Here is a 16,471-nt window from a genome sequence, read left to right on the forward strand (position 1 = left end):
CTGTTTCTCTCTCCACAGATGCTGTCAGACCTGCTGAGTGCTTAGAGATGTTCTGATTTCAGGAAAAGCGCTGTATGAATGGAAGTCTTTTTTTCTTAGCCAGTGTAAGCATCTGATCGGTATTTTTTTTCCCTTTTCCCTCGCTCTCTCCCAGGTACCTGTATAAACTTCGGGATTTGCATATCTCCTATGAGAATTTCACTGAGGCGGCCTATACTCTGCTCCTGCATGCAAAGCTACTGAAGGTAATAACCAAAGCATTTCTAAGCTGAACATATTGGAGGCCTGTAACTTGCGAGATCTGGGGACCCGTAGCTGGGAGGTGCCTCAAAGATGTGCTGGGGAATCCACCCCCTCCATGAAGTCCCTGTGTAAGGATTGCACGGCAAGTGCCCGGGAAGTTCAAGTGCCCGTTGGACAATTGCCCTCCGACGGGAACCATCCGAAAGTGCGATTTAAATCACAAATTTCGGATGGTTCTGGGTAATGATTGTAGTGACCTTCCCCAACACCCAACAGGACACCACCCCAGCCCCTCAGCTAACCTCCCACCCACCCCCAACTAGCCCCTCCCGATCCCCCACCGGACCCCCAACTTTCCCCCCAAAACCCCACAGGACACCCCCCCCCACTTCACACGGGACCCCTGCAGCTATGCCCCCCGAACCACCCCAAGGGACACCCTACTGCTCCTGGCCATCAAAGGACTTCCCCCATTCGCCGGACCCCCACGGGACCACCAGCTCAACCCTCCACGGGACTCCCCCAACACCCCTGACTCCTGCCCAACGGGACCCGCTGACCGCCGTCCCCACCCCTAGACTACCCCCCACCACCCCCCCTGACTATACCCCCGTGACTAGGCCCCTGACTACACCCCCATCCCCTGACTAACCCCCATCCCCAGATTCACGGACTACCCCGCCTGAATAACCTCCCCAACCCCCCTATTCCCCAACCAAACCCCCCCAGCCCCCTGACTAACCTCCAGCACCCGCCAACTAACTCCTGTCCAGCCTCCCACCACCCCCAAGCCTCCCCACTTACCTGGCAAACTTACCTTCTGCCTGGCTTCTCAAAAGCGACAGGACCTTTAAACTTACCCGCTTTGCAGCAGCTAGTGCCGTAAAAAAAAGGAGACGTGGCTTCCTTACCCCCCCCCACCGACTCTCCTGCCCTTGGCACAAGGCCTCGGGAACCCCACTGTCCTCACCCGGCCTGAGCCGGAAGGTCGGGCGGGAAAAGGAGCAGCTTCCTTCCCAGGTAAGCGATTGGGAGCGGAGTGGCAATCCGACCCTGACTGCTGCTCCGTGGAAGTGACGCGTCGACGTGCCCTGGAGCTGGTAATCTGGTAAACACCAGTCTGCTCCAAGTGCCCGGGCATCACCCAGGCTTTCACAAGAAGTGGAACGGCTCGGCCAATCCGGGTGTGATTCAGGGAACCGTTAAGACTCAAAGGAACTGAAGCGGGATCATAGAATTGTAGAGTGGTACAAAACGACATGAGGCCATTTGGCGCTGGCTTTTCGGAGCTCCACCCGGGCATCCAAATGCATTTCGAAAACCTTGGGAACCTGAATCTCTACAGCTGCTCAGAGGGTCAATCCTACTACCCCTCACCCATTTCGCGAAGAATTTCCTTCTGAGGCCTGAACTAAATGGGCTTTTCAGAAATTTCTGATCCTAAGTTATTTCAAAATAATGTTTATAGTCAAATTTAATATTTAATATCAATAATTTGCATACTTCTACTTGTGTACCAGTGACCCCCCTCGTGTCTACTTCATTGTAACCCGCAGATAAAGCTCCATTTTTAAAATTTCTCATCAACTCGTTCCCCTTCTTGTTGCCCCTTTTTGCATCTCCCTCAAGTCTGGAAAACCTGGGCGGAATTTTCCATCCCGGACACTCAGTCCGCTGGCGGGCAGACGGGAAAGCTGGTGCGATTCCCGGGGGCCCGGCTGATCCACCGCTTTTCAGCTCATTAATTATGCATTCGGCGGGGAGCTCAGTGACTCTCGTGGGCGGGGTGGGCAGGACCCTTCATGGGAGTCGAAGGCCCGGGTGCCATATTTAAAGGGCACCCAGACAGACATTCACTCACTGCACGCCAGGGGGGCTCTGCACTGCTCCTCCAGAGCCCTTGTGGCCACAGCTCATACTGGAGAAGCTGGCAGATGTGAGCAATTACGTCCCAGGACATACAGGGGTGCCTACGGTATTGCCTTTCCCTCATCTCTAAATAAAAATACCGCCAACGATGCACCCATGCCTAGGCCAATGCTCGACATTGCAGTGTCCCATGTTCGCCAGCCTCAACCTTATAGAGGCCCCACTGCCTCTTGCTGCTCAGGCCCTTGCTCCTCCTGGCCCAGTGTGAACCAACGATTGGTCCCCCTTCTCCTCATCCAGATTACTAAGGCAGGGTTGCCTGCAGCCTGCATCATCAACGCCTCAGTGGATGTGCGAATGAATTGTAGCGATACATTAAGTGAGCATGTCCTTTGCAGGTTTTCCTCCATCTCAAAGCCAGCGTGCCAGTGCTAAGCCCTTCACCTGGCCTCTGTCTAGACATGGCACCCCCACCCTATCCTTTCCAGGTAAAGGACATCCTGGTGGATCAGAGATGGGTGTTTCCCTGTTCATACATGATTGCTTATGGAGACATTGCTCTTTGACCAGGCTGCTGAGAGCCATGTGCAAACATTTGCAAACCCATGCAAACACTTTTCTGCTTGTCTCCACTACCGTCGAAACTCTACAGACAGACTATAGCCTTGACAGCATAGAAAGACCAACCGCGTGATCCCTTGTCAGCCGAGACCATTCACCTGGGAGGATGGAGGTTTGGAGTTGTAAGTTGGCTGCTGTCCACCAGCCGGGCCCCTTGAAAGCATTCCGCCTCCCTCTCTCGCTTCATCCCTGCCTCTGACTGCAGCCAATGGCAACGACAGCTCCACACCTTTCTGGGATCTCGATGTTCTGAGACCCGTGTGTCGGGAACAAACCTGCTGCAATGTGGAGTTCACCACAGAGAGGAGAACACAACTGAGCATAGTTGACATACAGTTTGCCTCTATTAGGGGGTCCCTTTAGTCTGCCACTTGTGCCGACCTTGAATCCCACCCGCCTGAAAAGACCCTCCCCTGATGTCGAGGGATCTCACTGACTGTCTAACCGCAGGGTCAAGGTCAGTTTGGAAAACTAGCGGGTGCCACCTTGCAGACTCGCACCACCACCCCCTGTCACTCCAGACTTCCCCCCATCACCATAGACCCACCCAATATCACCATTTTTCTCCCCTCTGTCACCCTTGAACCTCCCTCTGTTACCCTGGCCCCTATCACGATCCATCTCCACATGCCTTTCCTCCCCTCAGAGCCGACACCCGTTCCAGCCCCTACGCCCACCCCGACCCTGCCCCCTGTTTATCCCGACTGTTTATTCCGCCATCGGGAAACAGATTTGTTTTGCCTCCTGCCAAACTAAGTGTCATCACCTGCCATGATCCCCACTGCCGGTGGCCGTGGAAAATTCCACCCATTGTCTTTTCTGCTCTTTGTTGAAACATTAGGTTGGCTTTTGCCAGTATTTAGCCACTTAATTGGTTCAATTGACATCCCGACAGGTGCCCAAACTTTACCACCACTGGCAAAATGGTATGGCAGCAGGAAACATCGGACACCCCCCCAAAGCCCCCATCCCGATATCTTTCGCTCGCTATTTTGCCAGCCCTCTACCTCCTATCCATCCTCAAAGAGACCAAAGAATTCCAGTCAATGCCTTTCACATCCACCTGAAAAGACGGGCGATATCTTGATTTAATGTGTCATTCGCTGAAGCATCAGCATGGGTTGTATGTCTGGCTTGAATCCGCAGCCTTCTGATTTGGAGGAGAGCATGCTACCAACTGAGCAAGATTTTTTGAGTGTGATAATCCTCGTTAAACAGTGCCTCCAATTTAAAATTACCTTCCTTAGATTTAAATCCCTCCATAGCTACAGCAACCTCTTCCCCACATCCCCATATCACTGCGACCTCATCCAGCCCTGCAACTCTCTCAGAACTCAGCGCTCCTCCAATACTGCCCTCTTCTGCAATCCCTGTTTTACTTTGTCCCACCATTGGCAGCCATGCCTTCAGCCATCCAGGGAACAAAGCACTGGGGTTCCCTGCTAAACCTCTGCATCTCTCCATCTCTCTCCTCCTTTTGAGGCACTTAAGACCTATCTTCCTGACTAAGCTCGTGGCCACCTCGCCTAATGTCTCCTTCTTTGGCTCAATGTCAATTTTTACCTGATAATGCTCCTGTGCAGATCCTTGGGACATTTTTTCTACTTTAAAGGTGCTTGATAAATGCAAGTTGGTGTTGTTAACAGCCAGAGTGGCATTGGATAGAATCACCAAATTAAAAGGAGGGGGCTGATAGCTTTCTGATGAAAGAATCATCTGACAGGGTAAATGAGATAATGTATAATATGTTAATGGTTGAACCTTGAGCCAGTCAGATAGACATCAAAGGCCTCTCCTGCGCCGCACGCTATTTTATTTAGCTGAGAATCCGATAACCCATGCAAAGTTGCAGAGTGTCCTCCATGGCAGTGAAGGTTCCGGATTACCAGAGCTTCGCTGAATGGTGTAGCACACTCTGCATCTGTAAATCAGAAGCACCTTCTCTTTTATTGATTAGGAGAAAATATGGACAAAATTGTGCACATTGTGTGAGGTGCTGAATTTTGAAAGGGTACAAGAGAGCTGAGAGCCAAATAAGGAGAGGCTTTGGCTCAGCTAGGCTGCTAGTCAAGGGTGATTACTGGCCCACTCTCCTTCTCCTTCAGATCAATGAATACAATCACTATGTTAATTATTTGGAATTGCAACTAGAACTGCAGGGGCCAAGAGGTTACCTTCATGAAAATATGTTGAATTTCCATCTTTCCAAGACTCCTTTCATAAAGAGGCTTAACACTTTCAGGCCTGTAGCTTGCAAACGGAATTGGGTTTTGTATTTTTTGTTGCTTTTTATGACCCCAGATCCACCCCATCCCTTACCCCCTAAAGGTGCTGACTTGTGCCGGGAGGCATCGGGTGATGGGCAAACCCTCTGGTCATTCATTTGCAGCTCCCATTCTTTAAGTCCAAGTCTAGATAGTCTAAGTCCAAGTCCTCAGCAAACGCCACATCTTGCATTTATATAGCCCCTTCCCCAGCCTAAAGACGTTCCAAAGCAGTGAAAAAGATTTGAAGAGTAGTCACTGTAGAAATGCAACAGCCAATTTGTGCAAGGCAAGCTCCCACAAACAGCAATGTGTTAATGATCAGATAATCTCTTTATAGGGGGTGACTGAGGGATAAATATTTGCCAGCGCACCAGAGAAAACTCTCATTCTCTTCTTCAAATATTGCTAAGGCACCTTTTATGTACACCTATGAGAGAAGCTCAATTTAATGTCTCATCTGAAGGATGGCACCTCTATCAGCGCAACACGTAGTCAGCGCTGCACTGGAGCATCAGCCTAGATTTTGCACTCAAGTCTCTGGAGTGGCAATTGAACCCACAACCACTACCCACTGAACCATGGCAGATGTTGTTATCTGGTTGTGGGGAGAGGGATCATTACAGCTGACATTAATCCTGTTCTCAGACATCGATATACATGAACTTTTCAGCAAGATTGCAAGCAGAGGTGGGGACCCTGGCTGACTTCTCCAGACCCCCCACCACCAGCACAATACATGTCTTGTAGGTGCCCCATCTGGCACAAACTAGGTACCCTTCTTAATTGTTCTCTGTATGTGGGCATCACTGGCAATTATTTGCCCTTCCCTTTAGTTGGACCTCAAAAAATGGTGGTGAGCTGTCCTCCTGAAATGCTGCAGTTAATTTTCTATTAACATCTCTATAGTGCTGTTAGATGTGAAATTCTGAGATTTTGACCCAAAATTGATGAAGGAAATGGCAATATATGTCCAAATCACTTTGATGCGAGACTTGGAGGGGCAATTGCTGCCAATGGGTCCTGTAGGTAGTTAATATTGCAGTTTTGCAAAGTGCTGTCAAAGAAGACTTGGTGAGTTGCTGCAGTTTACCTTCTAGATAGTACACACCGCAACGACAGTACAGCATAGAATGGATGGTTAAGCTAATGGATACATGGCTGATCAAGTAGATTTCTAGCTTATATGGTTCTACCATCAAGCACCTCACTTTGCTTTTTATCTAGAGTGGGTTTAATGGGCCCATTTGGGAGAAACTCCTCTCAAGCTAATTTCCTTCTATTCATAATGGAGTTGGTCTTATTTTATTACTCTTGTCATGAATTTTGTGCTCGATAAAATGAGTTACTTTGGTACTGGTGAATCAATGACCTCCACTTGAGTATGAGCATCAATCAATTCCAGGTTATTTGTAACCAAGTTAGGGTATAGCTGCAATGACTCTGTTCTGAAAATAATCTAGAGCTCAGGCCTCAGAAGGGGCCTTGTGGTAGCTCCTGGAAATAAGATTGCCTTTTATCCCTGTGGCCCTTGGTTACGAGGAATGGGATTGAAACTGCCAAGCTCATTTTATGTCTGCTAGACAGCAGGGTTTTGTCTCAGCCATCTGGGATGGATTTGAATTCCCATCAAAGGGGTGAAAGGCTAGTGTTTAACACACTGTGTACTGTCCAATCCCATGAATATCATTCTCTTTGTTCATCGTTCAGGTTGCCCTCAGTTCCACTTATCCTGGAAAAACATGGTCTGGTGTTGCCCTGAGGCTAACATTGTCTGGTGACCAGATCAACTGAGGCATCTGCAAAGCCTTGGAAGGAAGTGGCTCTTTTGGCAAAAGTCTTAAAGAGATTTAAAGGATGGAAAGATAGAGATAAGTTACCTTTAAACTTACAGGATATAACATATGCTTGTCAGCCTTCAATGTTAGGACAGGCCCAGTGTAGATAGGGGATTCTGCAGGACATACAATTTGACTTCTTTTATATTCATTCATGAGATGTGGGCATTGCTGGCTGGGCCCATCCCTAGTTGCCCTTGAGAATGTGGTGCAGTCCATGTAGTGTAGGTACACCAACAGTGCTGTTAGGGAGTTCCAGGATTTTGACCCAGCGACAGTGAAGGAAGGCGATATATTTCGAAGTCAGGATGGTGAGTGACTTGGAGGGGAAATTCCAAGCATTGGTGTTCCCATCTATCTGCTGCCCTTGTCCTTCTAGATGGTAGTGGTCGTGGGTTTGGAAAGTGCTGCGGAAGGAGCCTTGGTGAATTCCTGCAGTGCACCTTGTAGGTGGTACACACTGCTGCCACTGTGGGTCAGTGGTGGAGAGAGTGAATGTTTGTGGATGTGGTGCCAATCAAGCAGGCACTTTGTCCTGAACGTTTTCAAGCTTCTTGAGTGTTGTGGGAGCTGCACTCATCCAGGCAAGTGGAGAGTATTCCATCACACCCCTGACTTGTGCCTTATAGATGGTGGACAGGCTTTGGGGAGTCAGGAGTGAGTTACTTGCTGCAGGATTCTTAGCCTCTGACCTGCTCTTGTAGCCACAGTATTTATATGAATAGTCTAGTTCAGTTCCTGGTCAATGGTAACCCCCAGGATGTTGATAGTGGGGGATTTAGCAATAGTAACGCCATTGAACATCAAGGGGCGATGGTCAGGTTCTCTCTTGTTGGCGATGGTCATTGCCTGGCACTTGTGTGGCGCGAATGTTACTTGTCACTTGTCAGCCAAAGCCTGGATATTGTTCAGGTCTTGTTGCATTTGGACATAGACTGCTTCAGTATTTGAGGAGTCGCAAATGGTGCTGAACATTGTGCAATCATCAGCGGACATCCCCAATTCTGACCTTATCATGGAAGGAAGACCATTGATGAAGCAGCTGAAGATGGTTGGGCTGAGGACACTACCCTGAGGAACTCCTGCAGTGATGTCCTGGAGCTGAGATGACTGACCTCCAACAGCCACAACCTTCCATTGTGCTAGGTATGACTCCAACCAGCGGAGAGTTTTCTCCCTGATTTCCATTGGCTCCAGTTTTGCTAGGGCTCCTTGATGCCACACTCGGTCAAATGTAGTCTTGATGTCAAGGACAGTCACTCTCACCCCACCTTTGGAGTTCAGTTCTTTTGTTCATATTTGAACCAAGGCTGTAATGAGGCCAGGAGCTGAATGGCCCTGGTGGAACCCAAACTGGGTGTCAGTGAGCAGGTTATTGCTCAGCAAGTGCCGCTTGATAGCACTGTTGATAACCCCTTCCATTACTTTACTGATGATGGAGAGTAGACTGATGGGGCGGTAATTGGCCAGGTTGGATTTGTCCTGCTTTTTGTGTACAGGACATACCTGGGCAATTTTCCACAGAGCTGGGTAGATGCCAGTGTTGTAGCTGTACTGGAACAGCTTGGCTAGGGGCGTGGCAAGTTCTGGAGCACAGGTCTTCAATACTATTGCCAGAAAATTGTCAGGGCCCATAGCCTTTGCAGTACCCAGTGCCTTCAGCCGTTTCTTGATATCACGTGGAGTGAATCAAATTGGCTGAGGACTGGTGTCTATGATGCTGGGAATCTTATGTTCTTATGATTTGAGTTCACAATAGGGTTAGTGGGATGGTGCAAATACAAGTCCCCAAAAATGAGAGACTGAAGCTAAGAAAGTATTTATTATCTGCTAAAGTTTCATCTTCACCAGCTGTCTAGTTGGAATGATCAACTTCATTAAAAAAATTTCCTATTCTGCTCCTTTTAAAAATCTGAGTGAGCAAATCATCCAATCTTTTTTAATTATCCCCAACATTGGGAGCTTGATAGCATTTGAAGGTAACTTTTATTGACAGGCCAGGGTGAATTTTCTAGTGCTTATGTCCCCGGAGAATTCAGCATTCTGGTCTATCAGTATGAATTAGCCAGTTTGAATAAATATTCTGCATTATGTTGTTGCATTCATTACCATCTTGTACGTGCACTGTCTTGCTGTCTCTCTCTCCCTCTCTCTCTCTTAAACACACACACTCTCATTTTCTCCTTCTCTCTGTTTCTCTCTTTGTCTCCTTCCTACTCTCTCACACTCTCCTGCTCCCTGTCTCTCTCATTTTCTCCTTGTCTCACTCACGCTCCCTCTCTCACTTTTTGTCTCATTCTCTCCAGTTTCTCACTCTCTCCTACTCTCACTCCCTCTCCCTCTCTTCTCTCTCTTAAACTCTCCCTCTTTCACTCTCTCTCTTTCTCCCTCCCTCTTGTTCTCTCTCACTCACTCTCTCCTTCACTGTCATTCTCTCACCCTCTTTCTCTCTCCTTCCCTTTCATTCTCTATCTCACCCTCTGTCTTTCTTCTGTTCCTTATCTTTCAATTAAGCATATAAATTTGTTAAATGTGATTAAAAAGAGTTCTCTTTGCCACTGAAATAATTTAATCAAATTGATCACAAATATGGGACACAGGAAATAGACATTTCTCAGCAAATCAAAAATCACAGTTACTAATTAATTAGCCTTAGCAGTCTTTCCTTGCTCCTGTATGTTTGAAAAACATTATGGAACAAAATTGTTCGGAACAAAATATTATGTATTAAAAATGGGGCAGGCTGATCACAACATTCAGTTGTAAGATCAGTAACACTGTAGACTGTGGTGCTTTCAGACTTGAATACGTTGACGCCTCTCTGTGTTTTAAAAAAAATTGAGACCTCTTCAAATTTGAAATACTGGCATTTAAAAAAATTGTAATCAATTAAACATAGTCGGTAAAACATTGTAGACCCTGCAATATTAAAATAATTGGTGTTTTGTCATTCAGCGACCATCCCCGCTGATGTAGTTTCTGCCAGATGCCCAATTCCTGACGTTCTCTTTGTGCCACCCCCTCCCTGCCAACTCGAGGGAGATTTTCAAGAACCAAAAGCTGCAGTACCTTTCAAACTCTTCCTTGTTTTATGCTATTTCTCTTTATTTGAATGATAGGCGTAGTCTGCCTCAGATTTCTTTCCTTGCTTCACCCTTCCTTGGCTATTCTTGCTTTCCATGTGCCTTCTCTCGCTGATACACAGGATTGAAAGAGATTTAATTGGCCCAGCACACTCAACGTAAACAAGCAACACAAAATCTCAGACATAAAGTTCTGCTTGTCATGCATCTCTATCGTCAATAGGAGCAGGATCGAAGACGTGATCAATGAAGTATCAGTATTGAGAACCTGGCAGAAATAGCATGACCTTGAGGTTTGAAGTACTAGGATAGAGTGAGTGATTTTAATCAGGTTTACTTTATACACTCTTGAAGTGTGGTCAATAGCCTGTCCCTAGTTACTCCTGAAAAGGCGTTGATGGACCTTCTATCTTGTAGCTGTTTGATACAACTGAGTGGTCTGTTACGTCGCCTCAGAGAGCAGTGAAGAGTTAAGGGCCCCTGTTCTCACTCCTGAGGTGCATGCACAGAGTCGGGAAATCTCCTGGCTCACCCCATCTGCCTTTGGAAAACATGCCCCCAATAATGGGATCTTGGTTCCGGTGCAGGGTTGGGGGTGGGTAGGCTCACTCCTCCCAGTCACAAGAACAGTTCAGAGGCAGTGACAGGGCTGCCAAGTATTGAGGCAGGCGGTTAAAAGACTTTGTCCCAGTTTTGTGGCTGAATATTAGGCCCTCTAGCCTTCATCCTCACATCCCCTCACCTCCCACCCCCTCGCCATGCCATATCTATGCCAACCCATGCTGCAACCCACCTCCAAGTCCCCTCATATCCTCCATGCCAACCCTGCCACCCACTCATCCCAATGGTCCCTTTAGCCCCATGCCAACTTAGTATCAAATCATGCCTAGCCACCCACCACCCTTTGCCCTTATACCCTCCATGTTAACTCACCTGTATCCACCATGGACAGACCTCAGGAGCCAAGCTGAGATGAAATAAAATTAAGTTCTGAATAACTGTTACACACTTCACTATATAAAAGCACTCTCATTGATAAAAGCCCATTCAATAAATTTAAATCCCCTAAAGTACTTAATCCCTTATAGAAACAAACATTTGTATTAATAACCCCACATCAAAGACAGTTAATTCCTTAATAACCTCTTGGAGCTGTCAGTCAAGCTGTGAATTTACAGCACTTACTCCATTCCCCCCACCAACATCCCAACTAAGATAATGACAATTTGTGGAAGCAGTAAAGTAAATCAGTGAAAATACGAGCATTTACATCTACTCTAAAAAGTCTTAATCTTAAGGATAAGGCCCTCACTCTGGTGAAAATAGGATCTAATGGAAATGGGAGTGGGGCTTCTGGATCTGGGATCTCAGTGCCATTTTGGATAAGGCGCGAAGTTTCCGTGACTCTGCAAAAATCTAGGCCATGGTTTGGGGTCTGGAGTCACACATAGGCCAGACCCTGGGTAAGGAAGGCAAGTGCCCTTCCCTAAAGGAGATTTGCGAACCAGCTGAGTTTTTTACTATAAACTGACAGCCATATGTCCACATTTACAGATAATAGCCTTTTATTTCTAGATCCTTTCAACTAAGCTTTAAAGGCTCGACAATAAAAGATAGTCACTAAGGCATCAAGTAGGGAATTCAGAGGAACCTCTTGACTCAGGGAGTGGTAAGAATGTGATACTTGCTACCACAGGGAGCAGTGGAGGTGAATCGAACAGATGTGTTTAAGGGGAGGCTAGATAAGTACACGAAGGAGAAAGAAATAGAGGATTATGATGATAGAGGGAGATGAGGAATGGTGGGAGGAGGCTCAAGTGGAGCATAAGCATCAGAATGGACTGGTTGGGCTGTTTCTGTGCTGTGCATTCTATGTAAATTCAAATATGCAAACAGATATGGTGGGATTTGAACTGTCTCTGGATTACTGGGCCAATGGCATCCTACCATACTTACATTGATGATTGGGCGGGGGAAGTGTACGCAATGTCACATTTCTAACTCAGGAACAAGAAATGGGGAACGTTTACATAGGATTTACATAAGATATAGGGCACAGGAACAGGCCATCCAGCCCAACTAGTCCCTGCCAGTGTTAATGCTTAAAGGAGCACTAATAGCAGCACAAATAAAACAGAGAGAGGAGGAAGTCAGGAGGAGGAAGGAAGTCTGGAGGAGAGAAAGGACAGACCTGTCAGACAAATGCTGAGACCACAAGTTTGTGCATCTTAACCTTCCACCTTCGCATCCCCTGCCTCTTCATACAGATTTTGCTTTTGACATTATATTTATGCTTTGATCGAAGGAACGAGTTGAACTAATCGTTGCTTCTTGTACACGTCAGTCACAGTGAGAGCTAAGGTTTGACCTTTTCAGTTCTAATTTGCTTTTCACGCTTCAGACTGTCAGCTCAACTTAGTGCACATCAGTGTACTGATGCGAAGACAGAGCAAAAGCAAGAGAGACCTCACGTTGCCATTTGGTAAACAAAATCCAAAAAGGATAAAGCAACACAGAATGCAGCGAGAACTTAGCACTCAACATTGGAGTGCTACTATAAAGATTGGCAAATGCTATCAATATGCAAATGTGTGAGGCAGAATCAAAGAATGGAAACTATGAAGAGGCAGGCCATTTGGCCCATCATATCCATGATGGTTCTCTGCAAGAGTAACTCAGCTAGTACCACTCGCCCCTCCCCTTTGCCCTTGACCCCTGCAAAGTTCTTCTTCAGGTAGGAGGAACAAGGAGACTATATGGTCCTTGAAAAACAAGTGTCTAAATGGGATAGAGGAATAGAGAGATCAGCGGCTACATACATATTAATCACTCAAAGTAGCAATACAATTAATAGAGTTATTCAAAAAAACTACTGGGGTTCACTTGAAAAGGGATAGGTTTGAAAAGCATAGACGTTATGTTGAACTTGCATGAAACATTGATTTGGAGCACTGTGCACAGTTCTGATCTCCACTCTATAAAAGGATATGGAGGTTTAGGTGAAGGTGCAAAACGATTTGCGAGAATGCTACCAGAACGGAGAAGTTTTCCTTACCAAGAAAAGCTGAACAAGCCAGGGCACTTTTCTCTAGGAAAGAGAAGGCAATCTAACCTTTAAGGGTATAAAAGGACTTGAGAGGGTAAACGTAGAAAGGTGTTTCCATTTGTAATTGAATCCAAAACGAGACACCATTCATGTGAGATAGTCATTAACAAATCCAATAAGTACTTCAGGACAAACCTCTTTACCAGTAGGTGGTTAGAATGTGAAACTAGCCATCACAAGAAGTAATTGCTGTGACCAGATTCCATGTACTTAAGAAAAAGTCAGATACGTACATAAAGAAAGCGAGGAATATGCTGATGGGATTGGATAAAACAGGGTGGGGGGATCAGGCCTGTGTGGCGTATAACCATTGGCATAGACCAGTTGGATAAATGGCCTGTTTCTATGAGGTACATTCAGTGTACTCTGGGTGGGGGGCTTCAGTGTCCATCACCAAGAGTGGCTCGGTGGCACCACTACTGACCGAGCTGGCCAAGTCCTAAAAGACATAGCGGCTACACTGGATCTGTGGCAGGTGGTGAGTGAACCAACAAGAGGGTAAAACATACTTAATCTCATTCTCACCAACCTGCCTGCCGCAGATGCACCTGACCACCACACAGTCCTTGTGGAGCCAAAGTCCCGCCTTCACATTGAGGATACCCTTCATTGTGTTGTGTGGCACTACCACTGTGCCAAATTAGATAGATTTCAAAAAGATGTAGGTCCACAAGACTGGGCATCCATGAGGCGCTGTGGGCCATCAGCAGCAGCAGAATTGTACTCATACACAATCTGTAACCTCATGGCCCGGCATATCCCCAACTCTACCATCACCATCAAGCCAGGGGATCAACCCTGGTTCAATAAAGAGTGCAGGAGGGCATGTCAGGAGCAGCACCAGGCATACCTAAAAATGAAGTGTCAACCTGATGAAGTTATCACACAGGACTACTTGTGTGCCAAACAGCATAAGCAGCAAGCAATAGACAGAGCTAGGCAACCCCACAACCAACGGACCAGACCTAAGCTCTGCAGTCCTGCCGTGTCCAGTTGTGAATGGTGGTGGACAATTCAACAACTGACTGGAGGAGGAGGTTCCACAAATATCCCCATCCTCAATGATGGGGGAGCACAGTTTATCAATGCAAAAGATAGGGCTGAAGCATTTGCTACAATCTTCAGCCAGAAGTGCCGAGTGGATGATCCATTTCGCCCTCCTCCGGAGGTCCCCAGCAGATACCAGTCTTCAGCCAGTTCGATTCGCTCTACCTGATATCAAGAAATGGCTGAAGGCACTGGATACTGCAAAGGCTATGGGCCTTGACAATATTCCAGCAATAGAACTGAAGAAGAAGAAAAACAAAAATAGCTGGAAAAACTCAGCAGGTCTGACAGCATCTGCGGAGAGGAACACAGTTAATGTTTTGAGTCTGCATGACTCTTCTTCAGAACTAAAGAAATATAGAAATGTGATGAAATATAAGCTGGTAGAGGGGGGTGGGACAGGTAGAGCTGGATAGAGGGCCAGGGATAGGTGGAGGCAAGGAGAGATTGCCAAAGATGTCGTAGACAAAAGGACAAAGGGAGGTGGTGATATTATCTGAGGAATGTGCTAATGGTGACATTAAGGGTAGAAAGCAGGACAAACAAGTGGCAGATGGCCCAAGTACTGAAGACTTGCACTCCAGAACATGCCATGCCCCTAGCCAAGCTGTTCCAGTACAGTTACAACACTGGCATCTACCCGGCTATGTGGAAAATTGCCCAGCTATGTCCTGGCCACAAAAATCAGGACAAATCCAACCTGGTCAATTACCACCCCATCAGTCTACTCTCCATCATCAGTAAAGTAATGGAAGGGATAATCAACAGTGCTATGAGCCGGCACTTGCTTAGCAATAACCTGCTCACTGATGCCCAGTTTGGGTTCCGCCAGGGCCACTCAGCTCCTGGCCTCATTACAGCCTTGGTTCAAACATGGATAAAAGAGCTGAACTCCCAAGGTGAGGTGAGAGTGACTGCCCTTGACATCAAGGCCGCATTTGACCATGTGTGGCATCAAGGAGCCCTCACAAAACTGGAGTCAATGGGAATCAGGGGGAAAACTCTCCACTGGTTGGAGTCATACCTAGCATAAAGGAAGATGTTTGTGGTTGTTGGAGGTCATTTATCTCAGCTTCAGGACATTACCGCAAGAGTTCCTCAGGGTGGTGTCCTCGGCCCAACCATCTTCAGCTGCTTCATCAATTACCTTCCTTCCATCATAAGGTCAGAAGTGGAGATGTTCGCTGATGATTGCACAGTGTTCAGCACCATTCGCAACCCCTCAGATGCTGAAGCAGTCCATGTCCAAATGGAGCAAGACCTGGACAATATCCAGGCTTGGGCTGACAAGTGGCAAGTAACATTCGTGCCACACAAGTGTCAGGCAATGACCATCTCCAACAAGAGAGAATCCAACCATCTCACCTTTATGTTCAATGGCATTACCATCACTGAATCCCCCACTATCAACATCTTGGGGTTACCATTGACCAGAAACTGAACTGAACTAGCCATATAAATGCTGTGGCTACAAGAGCAGGTCAGAGACTAGGAATTGTGCGCTTAGTAACTCACCTCCTGACTCCCCAAAGCCTGTCGACCAGTCTACAAGGCACAAGTCAGGAGTGTGATGAAATACTCCCCACTTGCCTGGATGAGTGTAGTTCCCACAACACTGAAGAAGCTGGACACCGTCCAAGACAAAGCAGTCTGCTTGATTGGCACAACATCCACAAACATTCACTCCCTCCACCACTGATGCACAGTGGCAGCAGTGTGTACCATCTACTAGATGCACTGCAGAAATTCACCAAGGCTCCTTAGACAGCACCTTCCAAACCCACGACTTCTACTACCTAGAAGGACAAGGGTAGCAGATAGATGGGAACACCACCACCTGGAAGTTCCCCTCCTATCACTCACCATCCTGACTTGGAAATATATTGCCGTTCCTTCACTATCGCTGGGTCAAAATCCTGGGACTCCCTAACAGCACTGTCGGTGTACTTGCACCACATGGACTGCAGCGATTTAAGGAGGCAGCTCACCTGCTGGTCCAACCAGTGAAGCCAACATCCCATGAATGAATAAAAATAAAATTCAACATAATTCCAGTACCTCTGTCAGGCATTCAGTTGAACCATCGTATTTGCTTGGGACTTCACAGAGTCTGCAGTCAATGGTGAGGATTCCCAGGACTGCTCCCTCCTGACTGTATACCACTGTGCTGCCACCTCTGCTGGGTCTGCCCTGCTGGTTCGGACAGCACATGCCCAAGGATGGTGGTGGAAGAGGTCTGTGACATTGGTTGCAAGGCTCCTTCCTTCCTGTTAGACTGCTCTGTAGCGGTTTAATACAACTGAGGGCATTGCTCAGCCTTTTCAGAGGTCAATTAAGAGTTAACAACATTGAACCCAGGGCCTTCTGACTCTGAGGCTTCAGATTCTGGGCACTAGCATC

The 16,471-nt window shown here is 47.1% G+C and overlaps 1 protein-coding gene across 1 annotated transcript in view; it reads left to right on the forward strand.

Moving 5' to 3' along the window:
* The window catches only part of LOC144688041 (dedicator of cytokinesis protein 2-like), a 1,154,257-nt gene that overhangs the window by 1,013,904 nt on the left and 123,882 nt on the right, over positions 1-16,471 (forward strand). Inside the window, exon 37 of the mRNA XM_078554696.1 lies at positions 155-245. Within this exon, the coding sequence (XP_078410822.1) occupies positions 155-245 (91 nt within the window). The remainder of the gene's footprint in view (positions 1-154; positions 246-16,471) is intronic.

This window comes from Cetorhinus maximus, chromosome 1 (genome assembly GCF_964194155.1).
Source record: "Cetorhinus maximus chromosome 1, sCetMax3.hap1.1, whole genome shotgun sequence".
Taxonomy (NCBI): Eukaryota; Metazoa; Chordata; class Chondrichthyes; order Lamniformes; family Cetorhinidae; genus Cetorhinus; species Cetorhinus maximus.